Source organism: Scatophagus argus, chromosome 23, assembly GCF_020382885.2.
Source record: "Scatophagus argus isolate fScaArg1 chromosome 23, fScaArg1.pri, whole genome shotgun sequence".
NCBI lineage: Eukaryota > Metazoa > Chordata > Actinopteri > Scatophagidae > Scatophagus > Scatophagus argus.
In genome coordinates, this window is record NC_058515.1 from 13,696,132 (window position 1) to 13,708,507 (window position 12,376).

The following is a 12,376-nucleotide window of genomic DNA, read 5'->3' on the forward strand; positions in this document are numbered from 1 at the left end:
TGCGTGATGGGTATTTGTTTTGTTCACCTCAGCAGATTGTTGTAGCATAGTTGTGTTTGTGTCTGCCATGCAGATACTTTACTGAAGTACCAGCACACTGCAAAAATACTTTGCTGCAAAGATCCCAAAGTGACACCTTCATTATGCTTGTTTTGTCCAACCAAAAGTTTAAAGTTATTAAAAAGAGATTAAAATCATAACAATTACTGAAAGGAAAAGCAGCACATCTTTACATCTGGATTATGACACGATAATCATGTGACATTGTCACATAATCCTGTTGTAGCTGACTGAGCTGGGTACAATCTTCAAGTCTAATTTGTTGTAATATTATAGAGAAAGTCCCCCATTAATCCTCACGACCCCCGAGATGTAACACTTGTTCACTTTAAGTAAATCTCAGCTTCTGTTTTATAATATATGACAGTGGGAGAGTGTCTCTACATAACCAGTTCCCTTTCACTTCACCACAGGGAAGCAGCACCTTCAAGCTGTCCTCCTCCAGGTTCTTGTGAGCTGTGGAGGTTTTGAATCTCAAGATGCAGTCACAGCACGGTGCCTTCATCATCTTACCTCAAACATGGAAACGGACACCAGGCAGAGCTCCTGACTCATCATCCTTTCCTCTTCCTGTCAGCCATCTAGCACCATCCCAGCCTCCATGCCGCTCCTCTCCCACTGTTTCATCCTTGTATCTTTCTCCTCTACTCCCTCCATCCCTCCATGGCCTGCTGAGGTTCCTCCTGGTTCTCCTGGCCTCCATGGTTTTACTGCCCCGCCCAGCACAGGCAGCCTGGTTTCAGGTGGGGGTGGTGGGACCGTGGGGGTGTGACCCCCTTTTTGCCAAAGCCCTCCCAAGTGTGGCAGCACAGCTCGCCGTCAACCGCATCAACAAGGACCCCTCGTTGTCCTACGCCGCAACGTTCGACTACGCTGTGCTGCAGGTACAATGCTGAGATTCATCAGCCTGAAAATAATGTGAATTAAATCACTTAGTAGATCAATCAGCATTATCTCAGCTGTTAAACAGAAATATTTTTTTAATTGTCACAGTTCAATATGTGTGAACAGAAAACCAAAGATTTTCTGTTAGCTCAAGCAGCTGCGTTAGCTAAGATCAAAACATTAGCTAAGTTAGCTCCACTAAGTAGAAAAGAAGGGCAGGAACGTGTGCCTAAATAAAATCACAAATGGAATGAAAAGGTTGTAATATTAAAGAAAATGTTTAACATTTTGGAAATACACAATTTTTCTTTGAGAACACAAGATGAGAAGTTTGATATCAGTCTAAATTTTAGACTGGGATGCTGTTAGCTTAACTTAGCATGAAGACTGGAAAGAAGTAGCCTGGCTCCATCCAAAGTGTCTATGCTAGGACATTAAAAGTATAATAAAGTATAATAAAAGCGACATCTGTGAAACTCTTGACACGGTAAACATGAAACGACTTACTCTCTTTTAAATATTAGAGGTTTTTTTTTTTTTACTTGTCACATCGATCTTTTTGCAACATCCAAAAAGCAACGCAGCTGAGTAGCTGTGGTGTCCCCACATTTCTCTGGTGTTGTGTTATCGTGTTCTCGCTCTCATACCCACCTGAACCAATCGTGAGCAGCATTCAGCTGTAAATCATGACATTTTACTCCACTTTCTTTTTTAATAACATCAAATAACCAATTAAAACTAAACTTGTCAGGAAAAGGAACATACATCACATTGTGATAAGAATGACCTTAAATGACAGATACCATCTGTGGGAAAGAAAAATTATTAGACATCTGCTTTGAGTTTTTAAGTTTGGTCAAAGTCCCTCCCGGTTCACTCAAGATGTTTATGGCTTCACTTTTGGGGTGCTCTCACATCGTCAATCTTTGTACGCGCTCAGTGGGCTGGTTCACTGATTAATATATGGATGACTTTTCAGGAGCCATGTGAGACATCAAGAGCACTGGAGGCCTTTGTGGGTTTCCACACGAAGGTCTCAGGGTACATTGGACCAGTCAACCCAGGATACTGTGATTCTGCTTCAATGCTGAGCAAAGGCTGGAACAAAGTAGGTGATGTTTCTGTGTGAATAGTAGTTAAGTTAAGAAGTTCATGTTTTTCCTGCCTTTTCCTACTGTGAACATTTTCTCCTCTGCTCTGAACCTCCAGGCATTGTTTCCTTGGGGTTGTGTTGGCTATGAGTTGGATGATGTTCGCAGCCACCCAACCTTTGCTCGCTCCATGCCGAGGCCCACCTGGGTGCTGCTCAGCGTCATAAACTACTTCAGGTGGGCCCACATTGGAATCATCTCTTCTTCAGACGACATCTGGGTGGAGACAGCCACCAAGGTTTGAATGTTTTTAATCTCTCTTCCTGTTGATTTTGCGCAGCTGCATATATCCTGATAAATTTGCTGTTTCAGCAGACTGATTTCCATGTTTCAGTTCATGGTTTTCTTCTGGTGAGCGTGTATGCTGTCTCTGTCTGGTCCAGGTAGCTGATTCCTTAAGGAGCCATGGTCTGCCAGTCAAACTGGTACACTTTATGGAGAACACACCTCATGGCATAAGACGAACTCTGTCCAAGGTCCGCAAGATGAGAGAAATACGAGGTGAGTTCCAGTTAATTCTGGTCATCTGGTCATCTTGCTATAGACCCTATTTTTCTTTCTTTAATATTCCTTTAATATTCATTTTACTTCATTATTGCTCACGTCACTTCTTCAAACATATAATCTGAAGCTCAATTTCACATCTCGTCCTAGTGGTGATCCTCTGCATGCACTCGGCGCTGATTGGTGGCGAGGCACAGAAGCTGCTGTTGGAGACAGCCTACGACATGCAGATGATTGACGGCTCCTTCGTCTTTGTGCCCTACGACACCCTGCTCTACAGCCTGCCCTACCGCAACGTGACCTACCCAGCTCTGAAGAACAACGGCAAACTGCTGCGGGCTTACGACGCCGTGCTGACCGTCACCATTGACTCACCTCAGATGTCCTTCTACGAGGCCTACAGAGAAGCCATGGAGAGGAGAGAGGTGGCGAGGACGCTGAAACCACAGCAGGTGATGCATTAAAGTGTAGAGTTCGGCAAAGGGGGGACTTGTGCACTGCTGAGATGCCACTGAGCAAGGCAGTACAAGCTGAAATCTGTCTGCGTGTCCTGCAGGTGTCTCCTCTCTTTGGCACCATCTACAGCTCCATCCTCTTCATGGCTCATGCAGTGCATCGTGTTCGGCAGTCTAGGGAGTGGATGTCTGGGGGAAACCTGGCAAGATACACCCGTAACCTGGCCTTCCAGGTACTTAGAGGACTGGAATACAGAGTAAAACCCTGGTGCCTCCATTAAAAAAAAGAAAAATAAAAGCAAAAGTGCCTAATGATAAAGTGCCCATCCAGTGGAGAAACATAATGCCGTGCTATTTAGACTGCCCTACATGCTAGGAAATTAATTAGCTCTCTAAGCTTCACAAGCTCTTGTTTTTAGTCTAACAACTAAACTAAATAAACCCACACAGCATCGAGGAAGAAAATACCATCATTACTATTATTATATCTATGTTGCAGGGCTTTAGCCACCCTATAAAAACCAATGGCTCTGGAGCAGCTCTGCTGGACTACCTCATACTGGACACAGACGGACTCTCCTGGGAACTGAAGCCAACATACAGGTATACAAGGACTGGGATCGAGCCTTTAGTGTTCCAGTATGAGTTGCCTTAGATGACGTGTGCCTTTGTTCCTAGTCAGGGTCATCTCAGGTGTTATTGTTGCATTAATAACCTGATCGTTTTGATTCACGGTAGGATCGACATGGAGGTCGGTACAGTGCGTTTCCTGGGTCGAGACATCCACTTCCCTCACAACTACAGACCCAGAACGGACTCCGCCTGCTGGTTTACTCCTGGAGTCATCTGCTCAGGCGGTGAGGCAGATAAACACTGTCACTGCATGCATGCAAGATGTTTTGGTGTTCTGTTAACAGCACTCAAGCACTCAAAAAATAAACCTGCACACCACCCAAAAACTGTTTAGCTTTGATAGTTTATGTCAGCGATTATACACGTCTAACTAATGCACTTTGTACAAATATGTGCCGTAGCTGTACAACACACAGCGGTCCAGTCATTCTAATCAGAAGCTTTCCAACAGCCGTGCACTCGCTTTTCAGAAGTCTCTCATTTAGAACTGTAAAGAAACTCGACATCCTGGGAAAAAATGGTATATTTTTGGTATATTTTCTTCTTTTTTTTCAAACAGCTGCCACCAAAACTCTTCTTTTTTCTGTTCCAGGGGTGGATCTGTTCTCGACCATCAGCGTCTTCCTTGTAGCGTTGGCTGCCTCTGTTGTTGCACTGGCTCTGATTTACTGCATCAGGTACAAAGTCAGGAGGAAGTCTGGTTTGTCCAGTCTGGAAGCACTTGAATATCATTATAACTGAAATGAATATGAATTACTTCCCAGTATAACCGTTATTAAGAACCCATATTTGTTTCTAGTTTGTTTTTGTTTTTTTTACTATCAATCATGAATAAAGCTGTCTCTCCTCTTGTCTCTCACTGGGTAGGCGACGTATCCTTCAGATTAGACTGGTTAAGGGTCCAAACAAGATCTTGCTGACTCTGGCTGACGTCACATTCATAAACCCTTCACTTAGCAACAAGGTCAGCCCCTCTGCCCTCTTGTTGGACTCACCGAAGTGAAATACACAAGAGGAAGTATCAGTTTCAGTTAGATCAATCCATGTTTCTGCCATCTGTCAGGATCAAACATAAACATCGTTTTTGCGTTAGGCCGTTCACACTGAGCATCTCATCTCACACTTTGGACTCGACGCTTTGCAGAAGCTGAGTCTGAATGACAGCAGGATCAGCGGCATGAGGAGCGTGTCAGAATGCAGCGTCGCGTCGCCAGTCTCCACCAGATCACCGGCCACCTACGAGAACTCCAACGTTGTCATTTATGAGGTGAGACAGCCGGTGTAACGTGTACAGTAGTGCAATAAACATCTTCACGGTTTGAAAAGGCTAAAGAAAAATGACCCAGTAGCCAGTATGAAATGTTTTTATCCCATGCTGGCTGCTTCGAGAACAAAAATGGCTGACTTGCTTGAGCTTGACTGAGGCCTCGTCCAGGTGCTGGGTGCAAAATTTTTAATGTGGTTGGTTTCACCTTTTAGTCTGTTTTTTCTGTCATGAGAAAAACAGTTTGAACACCATAAACTTTTGGGTTTGGTTTGGGGGTATTTCTAGTCAACTTTAATAATTTGGTTGTAACTCTCCTCCAGGGTGACTGGGCGTGGCTGAAGAGACTTCCTGATGGGACGTTCAGGAACATCAACCCCAAAACAAGCAACGTGTTTGAACTGGTACTTGACTTTGTTGTCAAAGTATCTGTTTGTAATAAATAAAGCACAAGCAAATAGCAGAAATCAGCATCAGAAAGGGCTGTTAAGGAAAAAAAAAACTATTTACTTTTTTCTTTATTTTTTACAGATGAAGGACATGCGTCATGAGAATGTCAACCCTTTCCTGGGCTTCTTTCATGACTGTGGCGTGTTCGCCATCGTGACTGAGTTCTGCTCCAGAGGAAGTCTGGAGGACCTGCTGCTAAACGATGACGTTAAGCTGGACTGGATGTTCAAGTCATCTCTGCTGCTCGATTTGATTAAGGTCAATATGGAGGGGAGGCAGGACCAGGAGTAGAATTAAATAAAAATTTAGACTCAAATAAAGTACAAGTCACTCAAGTTTGTTTTTTCAGGTGAGTAAATGCATTTTTTTCTGACTCAGGGTATGAGGTACCTCCACCACCGTGGTGTAAGCCACAGTCGTCTGAAATCTCGTAACTGTGTGGTGGACGGACGCTTCGTCCTGAAGGTCACAGACTATGGCTACAACGAGGTTCTGGAGGCTCAGAGGTTCCCATATGTCGACCCACCTGTAGACGGTGAGAGAACAGATCAGATTATGAACCGCCGTCATGTTCTCTTTCTCCTGGTTCAGACCCTTTCCTATGAGTTGCCTCTCCAGCAGTAAACTGATCGCAGCTCTGTATCTTCCAGAGTTGTTGTGGACGGCTCCAGAGATCCTAAGGATGCCCAGGCAGCCAGGGCTTCACGGGACCCTGCCTGGTGACGTTTACAGCTTTGCAATCGTCATGCAGGAGGTGGTGATCAGAGGGCCTCCGTTCTGCATGCTGGACATGTCCGCCGAAGGTAAGATAACCACTTCACAAACAAACTCCCACGAACCTGAAAAGGCAGGATGACAGATGTGTCCTTTGGCTTTTGTTGGCTTGTCTTCAGTGACTGAAATGTGAAATATGTGAAATTTTGTGGAGAAAAATCGAGACAGTGCTAGCATGGATAAACTAAAACAACACAGACAACAGCCAGTGTTCCTCTGTGTGTTAGACATAATCGAGAAGCTGCGTAAGCCTCCTCCTCTGTGCCGGCCGGTGGTCAGTCCAGACTACGCTCCGCTGGAGTGCATCCAGCTGATGAAGCAGTGCTGGAACGAACAGCCAGATAAGAGGCTGACTTTTGATGAGATATTCGACCAGGTAGGCCGGTTGGGGAGTTTTAGTGCCTTTTTTCTTTTCACATTGTACATTTTTTGTTATGTCTTTTAATCCGTCCTGTCCTCTCAGTTTAAGAACATCAACAAGGGAAAGAAGACCAACATCATCGACTCCATGCTGAGGATGCTGGAGCAGTACTCGTCCAACCTGGAGGAGCTGATCAGGGAGCGAACGGAGGAGCTGGAGATCGAGAAACAGAAGACAGAGAAGCTGCTGACGCAGATGCTGCCTCCGTAAGTTAAAACACTCCCGTACAAGGCATGCCAAGACATCTACGCAGGCTGATGAAAACATGCTGGCATGGTTGCACACATGTTTAAATAACTCTGTGCACACAGGTGACAAATTATTGCTGGGCGTGCACTGCACTTTCAACCAAAAACCTCTTTATCCTTCATATGTTTGTTAACATCTATTGTTGGGCAGAGATGAATGTAAATCAAGAATTAGAAAAATCTGAGCAAACAAAAGAAACAAAGGTTATTGGGTCATTACAGTGAGTTTGAACAAATAGCCCCAAACTGTTTTAAATAAAATGGAGAGTTGGTTCAGTCCTTTACATACACTAAACTCGTGTTTTCTCCACAGCTCTGTGGCCGAGGCTTTAAAGGTGGGCGGTACGGTCGAACCGGAGCACTTTGACAGTGTGTCGATTTACTTCAGCGACATCGTGGGCTTCACCACCATCTCAGCCAACAGTGAACCCATCGAGGTGGTCGACCTGCTCAACGACCTCTACACAGTCTTTGACGCCATCATCTCAAACCACGACGTCTACAAGGTGTTTTAAAACCTGTATTTTATTCACCTCCATTCAGAAAAATACTGTGGTGCCAGTTATTAACGTCATTAGATCACATTGCTCTGTGGTTCTATTATGTTCTACTCCAGGTGGAGACTATCGGTGATGCTTACATGGTGGCCTCAGGCCTTCCTGTCTCGAACGGCAACCGCCACGCTGCAGAGATAGCTAACATGGCCCTCGACATCCTGAGCGCAGTGGGAACCTTCAAAATGAGACACATGCCTGATGTTCCCGTCAGGATACGTATAGGACTACACACAGGTGAGGGAGGATGCAAAAGTAAGACGCAAACAGGATCACGAAATGGTGTCAGGCTGATTTGATAATCTGTCGCCAGCGATGGGAAAATACTATATGAAAATACTGCGCTGCAAGGGAAACATCTGCATTCAAAAACGTACTTTACGTATGTGAGAATAACAGAAAAATAAATTAAAAGTTTTGAAGTGTGTCAAATAGCATCCAGTTCATTGAAAGAGCCTGTGTGGGTGGGGTCAGTAAAGCAGTACTTGAGCTACGTCTGACAAAACAGGTTGGGATATAAGCAAGTTACGCACAAAAATCTTTGTGCATGGCATCACGTGGATGTCTTTTTCAGTTTGTCACTATGGAGGTGTGTGCTTGACTGTTGCAGGGCCGTGTGTAGCAGGTGTGGTGGGTCTCACCATGCCTCGCTACTGTCTGTTTGGAGACACAGTGAACATCGCCTCTCGGATGGAGTCCACCGGGCTGCGTAAGTTACACACCGCTGCACGCCTGCAGAATCTGCTGATCAGATTTTTAAATTTCTTTCGTAAGTAAACTTGATATGCACCTTTTGTTTGCTGCAGCCTACAGGATCCACGTCCACCAGAGTACGGTACAGGTCCTAAGGGAGCTGAATCAGGGCTACAAGGTCGAGCTGAGAGGCAAGACAGAAGTCAAGGTGCGAGTCTTTAGGCCTTTAGCCTAATGTTTCTGCATGTGGATGAAGAACAGCCTGTCACTCCCTCTGTCTATATCCTCCTGCCATTTTCTCTGTCTCTTCCTCAGGGCAAAGGATTTGAGGAGACCTACTGGCTTGTAGGGAGGGATGGATTTACCAAACCTCTGCCAGTTCCTCCAGAAATAAAGTCCGGGTAGGAACAAGAGCTCTTTCCTCCCTTTGTAGCTCTACTTTTTTCATTCTGGAGATTTAAGGTTGCCTTCGGGAAAGATGGAGAACTTTGGACAACCCTGACATCCACCGCCAAAGGTGGTGAACGACCCGGGCTGATTCGGGTGTAGTGTTTGCGTAGGTGTGTGTTGTGTTCATGCTGTTCACTTCGTCCCAACAGGCAAATGGCCCACGGGCTGCAGATGGCCGAGATAGCCCAGTACAAGAAACGGAAAGCCGAGAAACAGCAACAGGAACAACAACTTGCAAAGAAGAAAAACTGAGGTAATGTTATGCATTATAAAAAAATGTATAACATTACTTGCTTGGTTGGCAACGTGACTCGTCCTTTGGCGAACACAGTTCAGGGACTTGTTAGCACGAACTGCCTCGAGGTGGCACTGCAGCTCGCTTGCATTTAGTTGCATCTTGAACACGACCCAATAAAAAGAGGAAAAATCGTCAACAAACGAAGGGTTCTGATGCAATGGCTTCCTCTTTGAAAAATTATCTTTTATAGTAATTAAACAGACGCTCAGAGGTTCTCTAATTCCATCAGGAAACTGTAGGTCAAATTTCAAAATAAAATCTGTAATTTAATGTGATAGTATTCATTTTTCACATAGTTGCTGTTTTACCATTTTTTTTCTGACTTTTCTTGCTGCGCATCACTAAATAAATGTTTCTTATGAGTTTTTGAGTGGGTTGTGTTTCTGTTCAAGATACAAGTGAATGCAAATAATCGATGGAAACACCTAGAGGCAGTTCAGTTCTGGGATTTGGGGATTTTGTCCATAAAATTTAAAAAGTTCTCTTTTGTCAGAGGGGGAATAATTACCATTTTGATTAGTTGGTCACATACAAAACTCAGTTCTTCTACTTTTCAAGTTTTTTTATATAAAAAAAAAGGTCACAGCTGCTCCTCTCGCTTGAAAAAATGTATTTACGAAAACCGTACCTTTGATTTATCATCAGAGGACACATTTCAGGTTTGGCTACAAAACAGCACGGCTGGATTTTTCGACATTTTCAGAAATATGCTTATTTGCTTGTGTTCTTAGTATTCGGTAAAAGGAAAGTCATCTATCTATCTGCGGTAGTTAGGCAGAGCCAGAAGATAATTAGCTTAGCTTAGCGTAATGGCTGGAAGCAGAGGGAAACTGTTAGCCCGAATGAAGCTCAAGTTCAGTCGCAGTGCTGCTCGGCAAACTCTTGAACTTAAGTCAAGCTAACCGTTTCCGGGTTTAATGCTAAGCTAAGCTAATCGCATCCTGACTGCAGATCTGTACTTCAGCACCAAATATAAGAGCTGTACTGACTTCTCATCCAACTCTCAGCAGGAGAGCGATTAAGCTTTCCATTCCAAAATATATCAAACTACTCTTTTAAGGGTTCTTTTATTTTCTTCTCATTTCTCATCTTTCATTCATGTTTTTTCTTATCCCCCACAACGTTCTTTCTCCTCCTCTCAGCTCCCGCATCAGCATCGCAACAAACGAGCCAAAGGACCTGAAGCAGGTGTTCCACAAGGCGGTGAAGAAGATCTCCCACGTGCGCGTTGTGACTCAGCTCCACGCGACTGACGACGACAACGTCATGATGTCGCACCACTGACTGACCTCCGGTTGGACTTTCATCTGCCGGCGCTAAGACTGACCACAGAAAAGTATGACCTTTAAACTCAAAGAGAAGCCAAGGATGAGAGTGTCATTTCGCATCAGTGTTTTCCTTTCCACCATACATGGGAAGTCGTGGTGGTGATGATCACTGAGAAAAGTTTCCAGGAGGAGAAGGAGGCTAGTGAAAGTGTCAGATGAGATTATCACGGCGTGTGTGTGTGTGTGTGTCTACATTAACGGCTTGAGCTGACGAGATGAAGTCTTGTGTACAGACGCCAAGGAGTGATGACTCAGCAAAGCAGGGATCTACAGACGCAGCAGCAGAGGAGTGGAGCTAATCTCCTTCTCGTTCGTTTCCTCCTCCGTCGCTTCCCCGTTTCTCTCTCCGGAGGGAGGAGAGGGAAGAAGAGAAGGAAATGAGCGGGGAAATAGAGAGAGGCGAAGAAAGGAGAGAAGAAGTTTTTTCTCCTCTCTTTTCTTTTAATTTACTCCCAGTTTGTGGAGTAATTTGGCATCTTGACTTTATGATGCCGTGTTGTCAATATTGCAAAAACACAGACGTACTCCTAGAAATACTCACCGATGTGTTAATACTATTTTTGTTCATTTTTTGCCTTTATTTGTATAGTGAACAGTAGAGATAGGAAATAAAAGGACGCAAAGAGTGGACACTGTGATTACTTTGAGGGTCTGCCCGGTGGTCTCACTGCTGTCACCTCTGTACAGGTGGGATGCTCCATGTCATATCTCCACTGTCAGCGTTACACCTCATAATCACAGATTATGGTGATTTTTTTGTTCCTTTAATAAACCATCTGTCACTTCAGAACGCAGTCAGTAGTCGCAGCGGGTTTCCTCAGCTGCTGTGGACTGACCAGCTCTCTGAGGTCGAACTGAGGTCCTGCTAAAAATGATCAGGCAGCAAAAACATCCCGGGATAATAAGGACTAAACTTAGTTCAGATAGTAGGCAGCTTGAACAGGACTGCTCCCCTGAGAGAGAGAGTGGTTTTACTTTGTTTGTTTCTCACAGCCAAATCTCAGCTGCACCCAAAGTTGGATTTGGGAATGTTTTCTCATCCTACAGCAGGAAGGAAATTCTTTCTCTCTGTGATTTTACTGTGTCGTCACGGACGCTTGATGTACACTGATGTTTTATTGGTCAAATGTAGTTCAGAAAAGTTCGTGTTTGATATCATCTGACGGTTATTTCAACTCCACAGAGTTTGGGGTTTGACTTTTGGTTGGAAATGATCCTGACGGCAGGTAAGAAGAAATGAGAGCAGTAAGCAGTACTGAGTCCGCTCCCTTTTTGTAAACCTGCCCGGCAAACACTGCAATAAATCTCTTCGGTGCTTGAGTTCAGTGTAAAGATGTGCCTGTTTGACATTCAGGTGAATCACTGACACCGCAGCTCTGAAGTACAATTGAAAGACTAGTTTTTAAGCAAGGCCACAGCGCCCCCTGGTGATGCAAAGGAGAATCAACTTCAGTTTGTTCAAGCCACAGATGGCGAGGAGGGATTATCCCTGCTGATCCTCAACGTGTGTGTGCGCGTGTGTGTGTGAGAGAAGGCATCTTACCATGCTCTCTTTACTGACCACACAGTACACGTAAAACAACTATTCTGCATGCTGCTGTGCAGTTTCTGAAATTGCCCTCAGGTCACGTCAGTAAAGTTTTATCAAAAAACAAGAAAATGGCAGAAAAAATCATCATCATGAGCCCTCAGATTTATCTTCAGACCCCTTTTGGAGAATGCTACAACCTTTCCTAAGCCTTTAAAATATTTTAAAGCTTTCTGTGGTGATCGAGTGAGCAGCATGTCTTGGACTGTGTCTGCAGGTGGCGCTGTCTTGTTGCCTGTTCTGCGTTGATGGCTTTACTGCTCATGGTGGCAGTTCTTCTTTGTCGGTTTCCTCCAAACAAAGCGGGCAGATTAAACTTCCAATGTGTTTAAAACTTTTGTGAACCAGATTTAGAGTCCAAACAGAAAAGAGCGCTGACATCTTGTTTAACTGGACAGCTACTGGTCACAGTGGTTGGATTTATGTCAAAACCACGTTTCAGTTTACTGAAGTCCTTCTCTAACTTCTCATGTGGTTTATATCTGGTCTAACGGACAGCGAACGCCTCCCGACAAGTCGTCATGTGTCAAAGCTGTAGAGCTGAGATTATCAGAGGATTTACACGGTCATCCAGGCGTTAATGGCGGTTTGTTTGGGGGCAGGAAGCTGATAGTATAGAT

At 44.5% G+C, this 12,376-nt stretch overlaps 1 protein-coding gene across 3 annotated transcripts; it reads left to right on the top strand.

Annotated features, from left to right (window-relative positions):
- The first annotated feature begins 200 nt into the window (after nt 1-200).
- Nucleotides 201-11,488, top strand: gc2 (guanylyl cyclase 2). Of its 3 annotated transcripts, none has more exons than XR_006842428.1 (24): nt 201-944; nt 1,925-2,053; nt 2,155-2,334; nt 2,480-2,597; nt 2,751-3,052; nt 3,157-3,288; nt 3,555-3,658; nt 3,794-3,912; nt 4,281-4,365; nt 4,556-4,652; nt 4,833-4,955; nt 5,276-5,356; nt 5,484-5,660; nt 5,781-5,937; nt 6,053-6,205; nt 6,404-6,552; nt 6,640-6,803; nt 7,159-7,351; nt 7,462-7,636; nt 8,010-8,108; nt 8,206-8,300; nt 8,408-8,493; nt 9,983-10,176; nt 10,402-11,488. XR_006842428.1 is itself a non-coding variant. In XM_046380883.1 (24 exons), the coding sequence occupies exons 1-23, from the start codon at nt 540-542 to the stop codon at nt 8,792-8,794; spliced, it is 3,426 nt and encodes a 1,141-aa protein (XP_046236839.1). In that variant the 5' UTR covers nt 201-539; the 3' UTR covers nt 8,795; nt 9,983-10,115. The 3 variants fall into 3 exon arrangements, 2 of the variants coding, with proteins under 2 accessions (XP_046236839.1, XP_046236838.1); XM_046380883.1 differs by lacking the exon at nt 10,402-11,488 and adding an exon at nt 8,692-8,795 and having other exon boundaries at nt 9,983-10,115; XM_046380882.1 differs by having other exon boundaries at nt 9,983-11,488.
- The last annotated feature ends 888 nt before the right edge of the window (nt 11,489-12,376 follow it).

What these genes read in the sequence shown, in the direction of transcription:
- gc2 (XM_046380882.1), top strand. Translation starts at nt 540, where the DNA reads ATGCAGTCACAGCACGGTGCCTTCATCATCTTACCTCAAACATGGAAA. An exon ending in GGGTGGAGACAGCCACCAAG is followed by an intron (nt 2,335 to 2,479) that starts GTTTGAATGTTT and finishes TGTCTGGTCCAG; the next exon opens with GTAGCTGATTCCTTAAGGAG. An exon ending in TTGATGAGATATTCGACCAG is followed by an intron (nt 6,553 to 6,639) that starts GTAGGCCGGTTG and finishes CTGTCCTCTCAG; the next exon opens with TTTAAGAACATCAACAAGGG.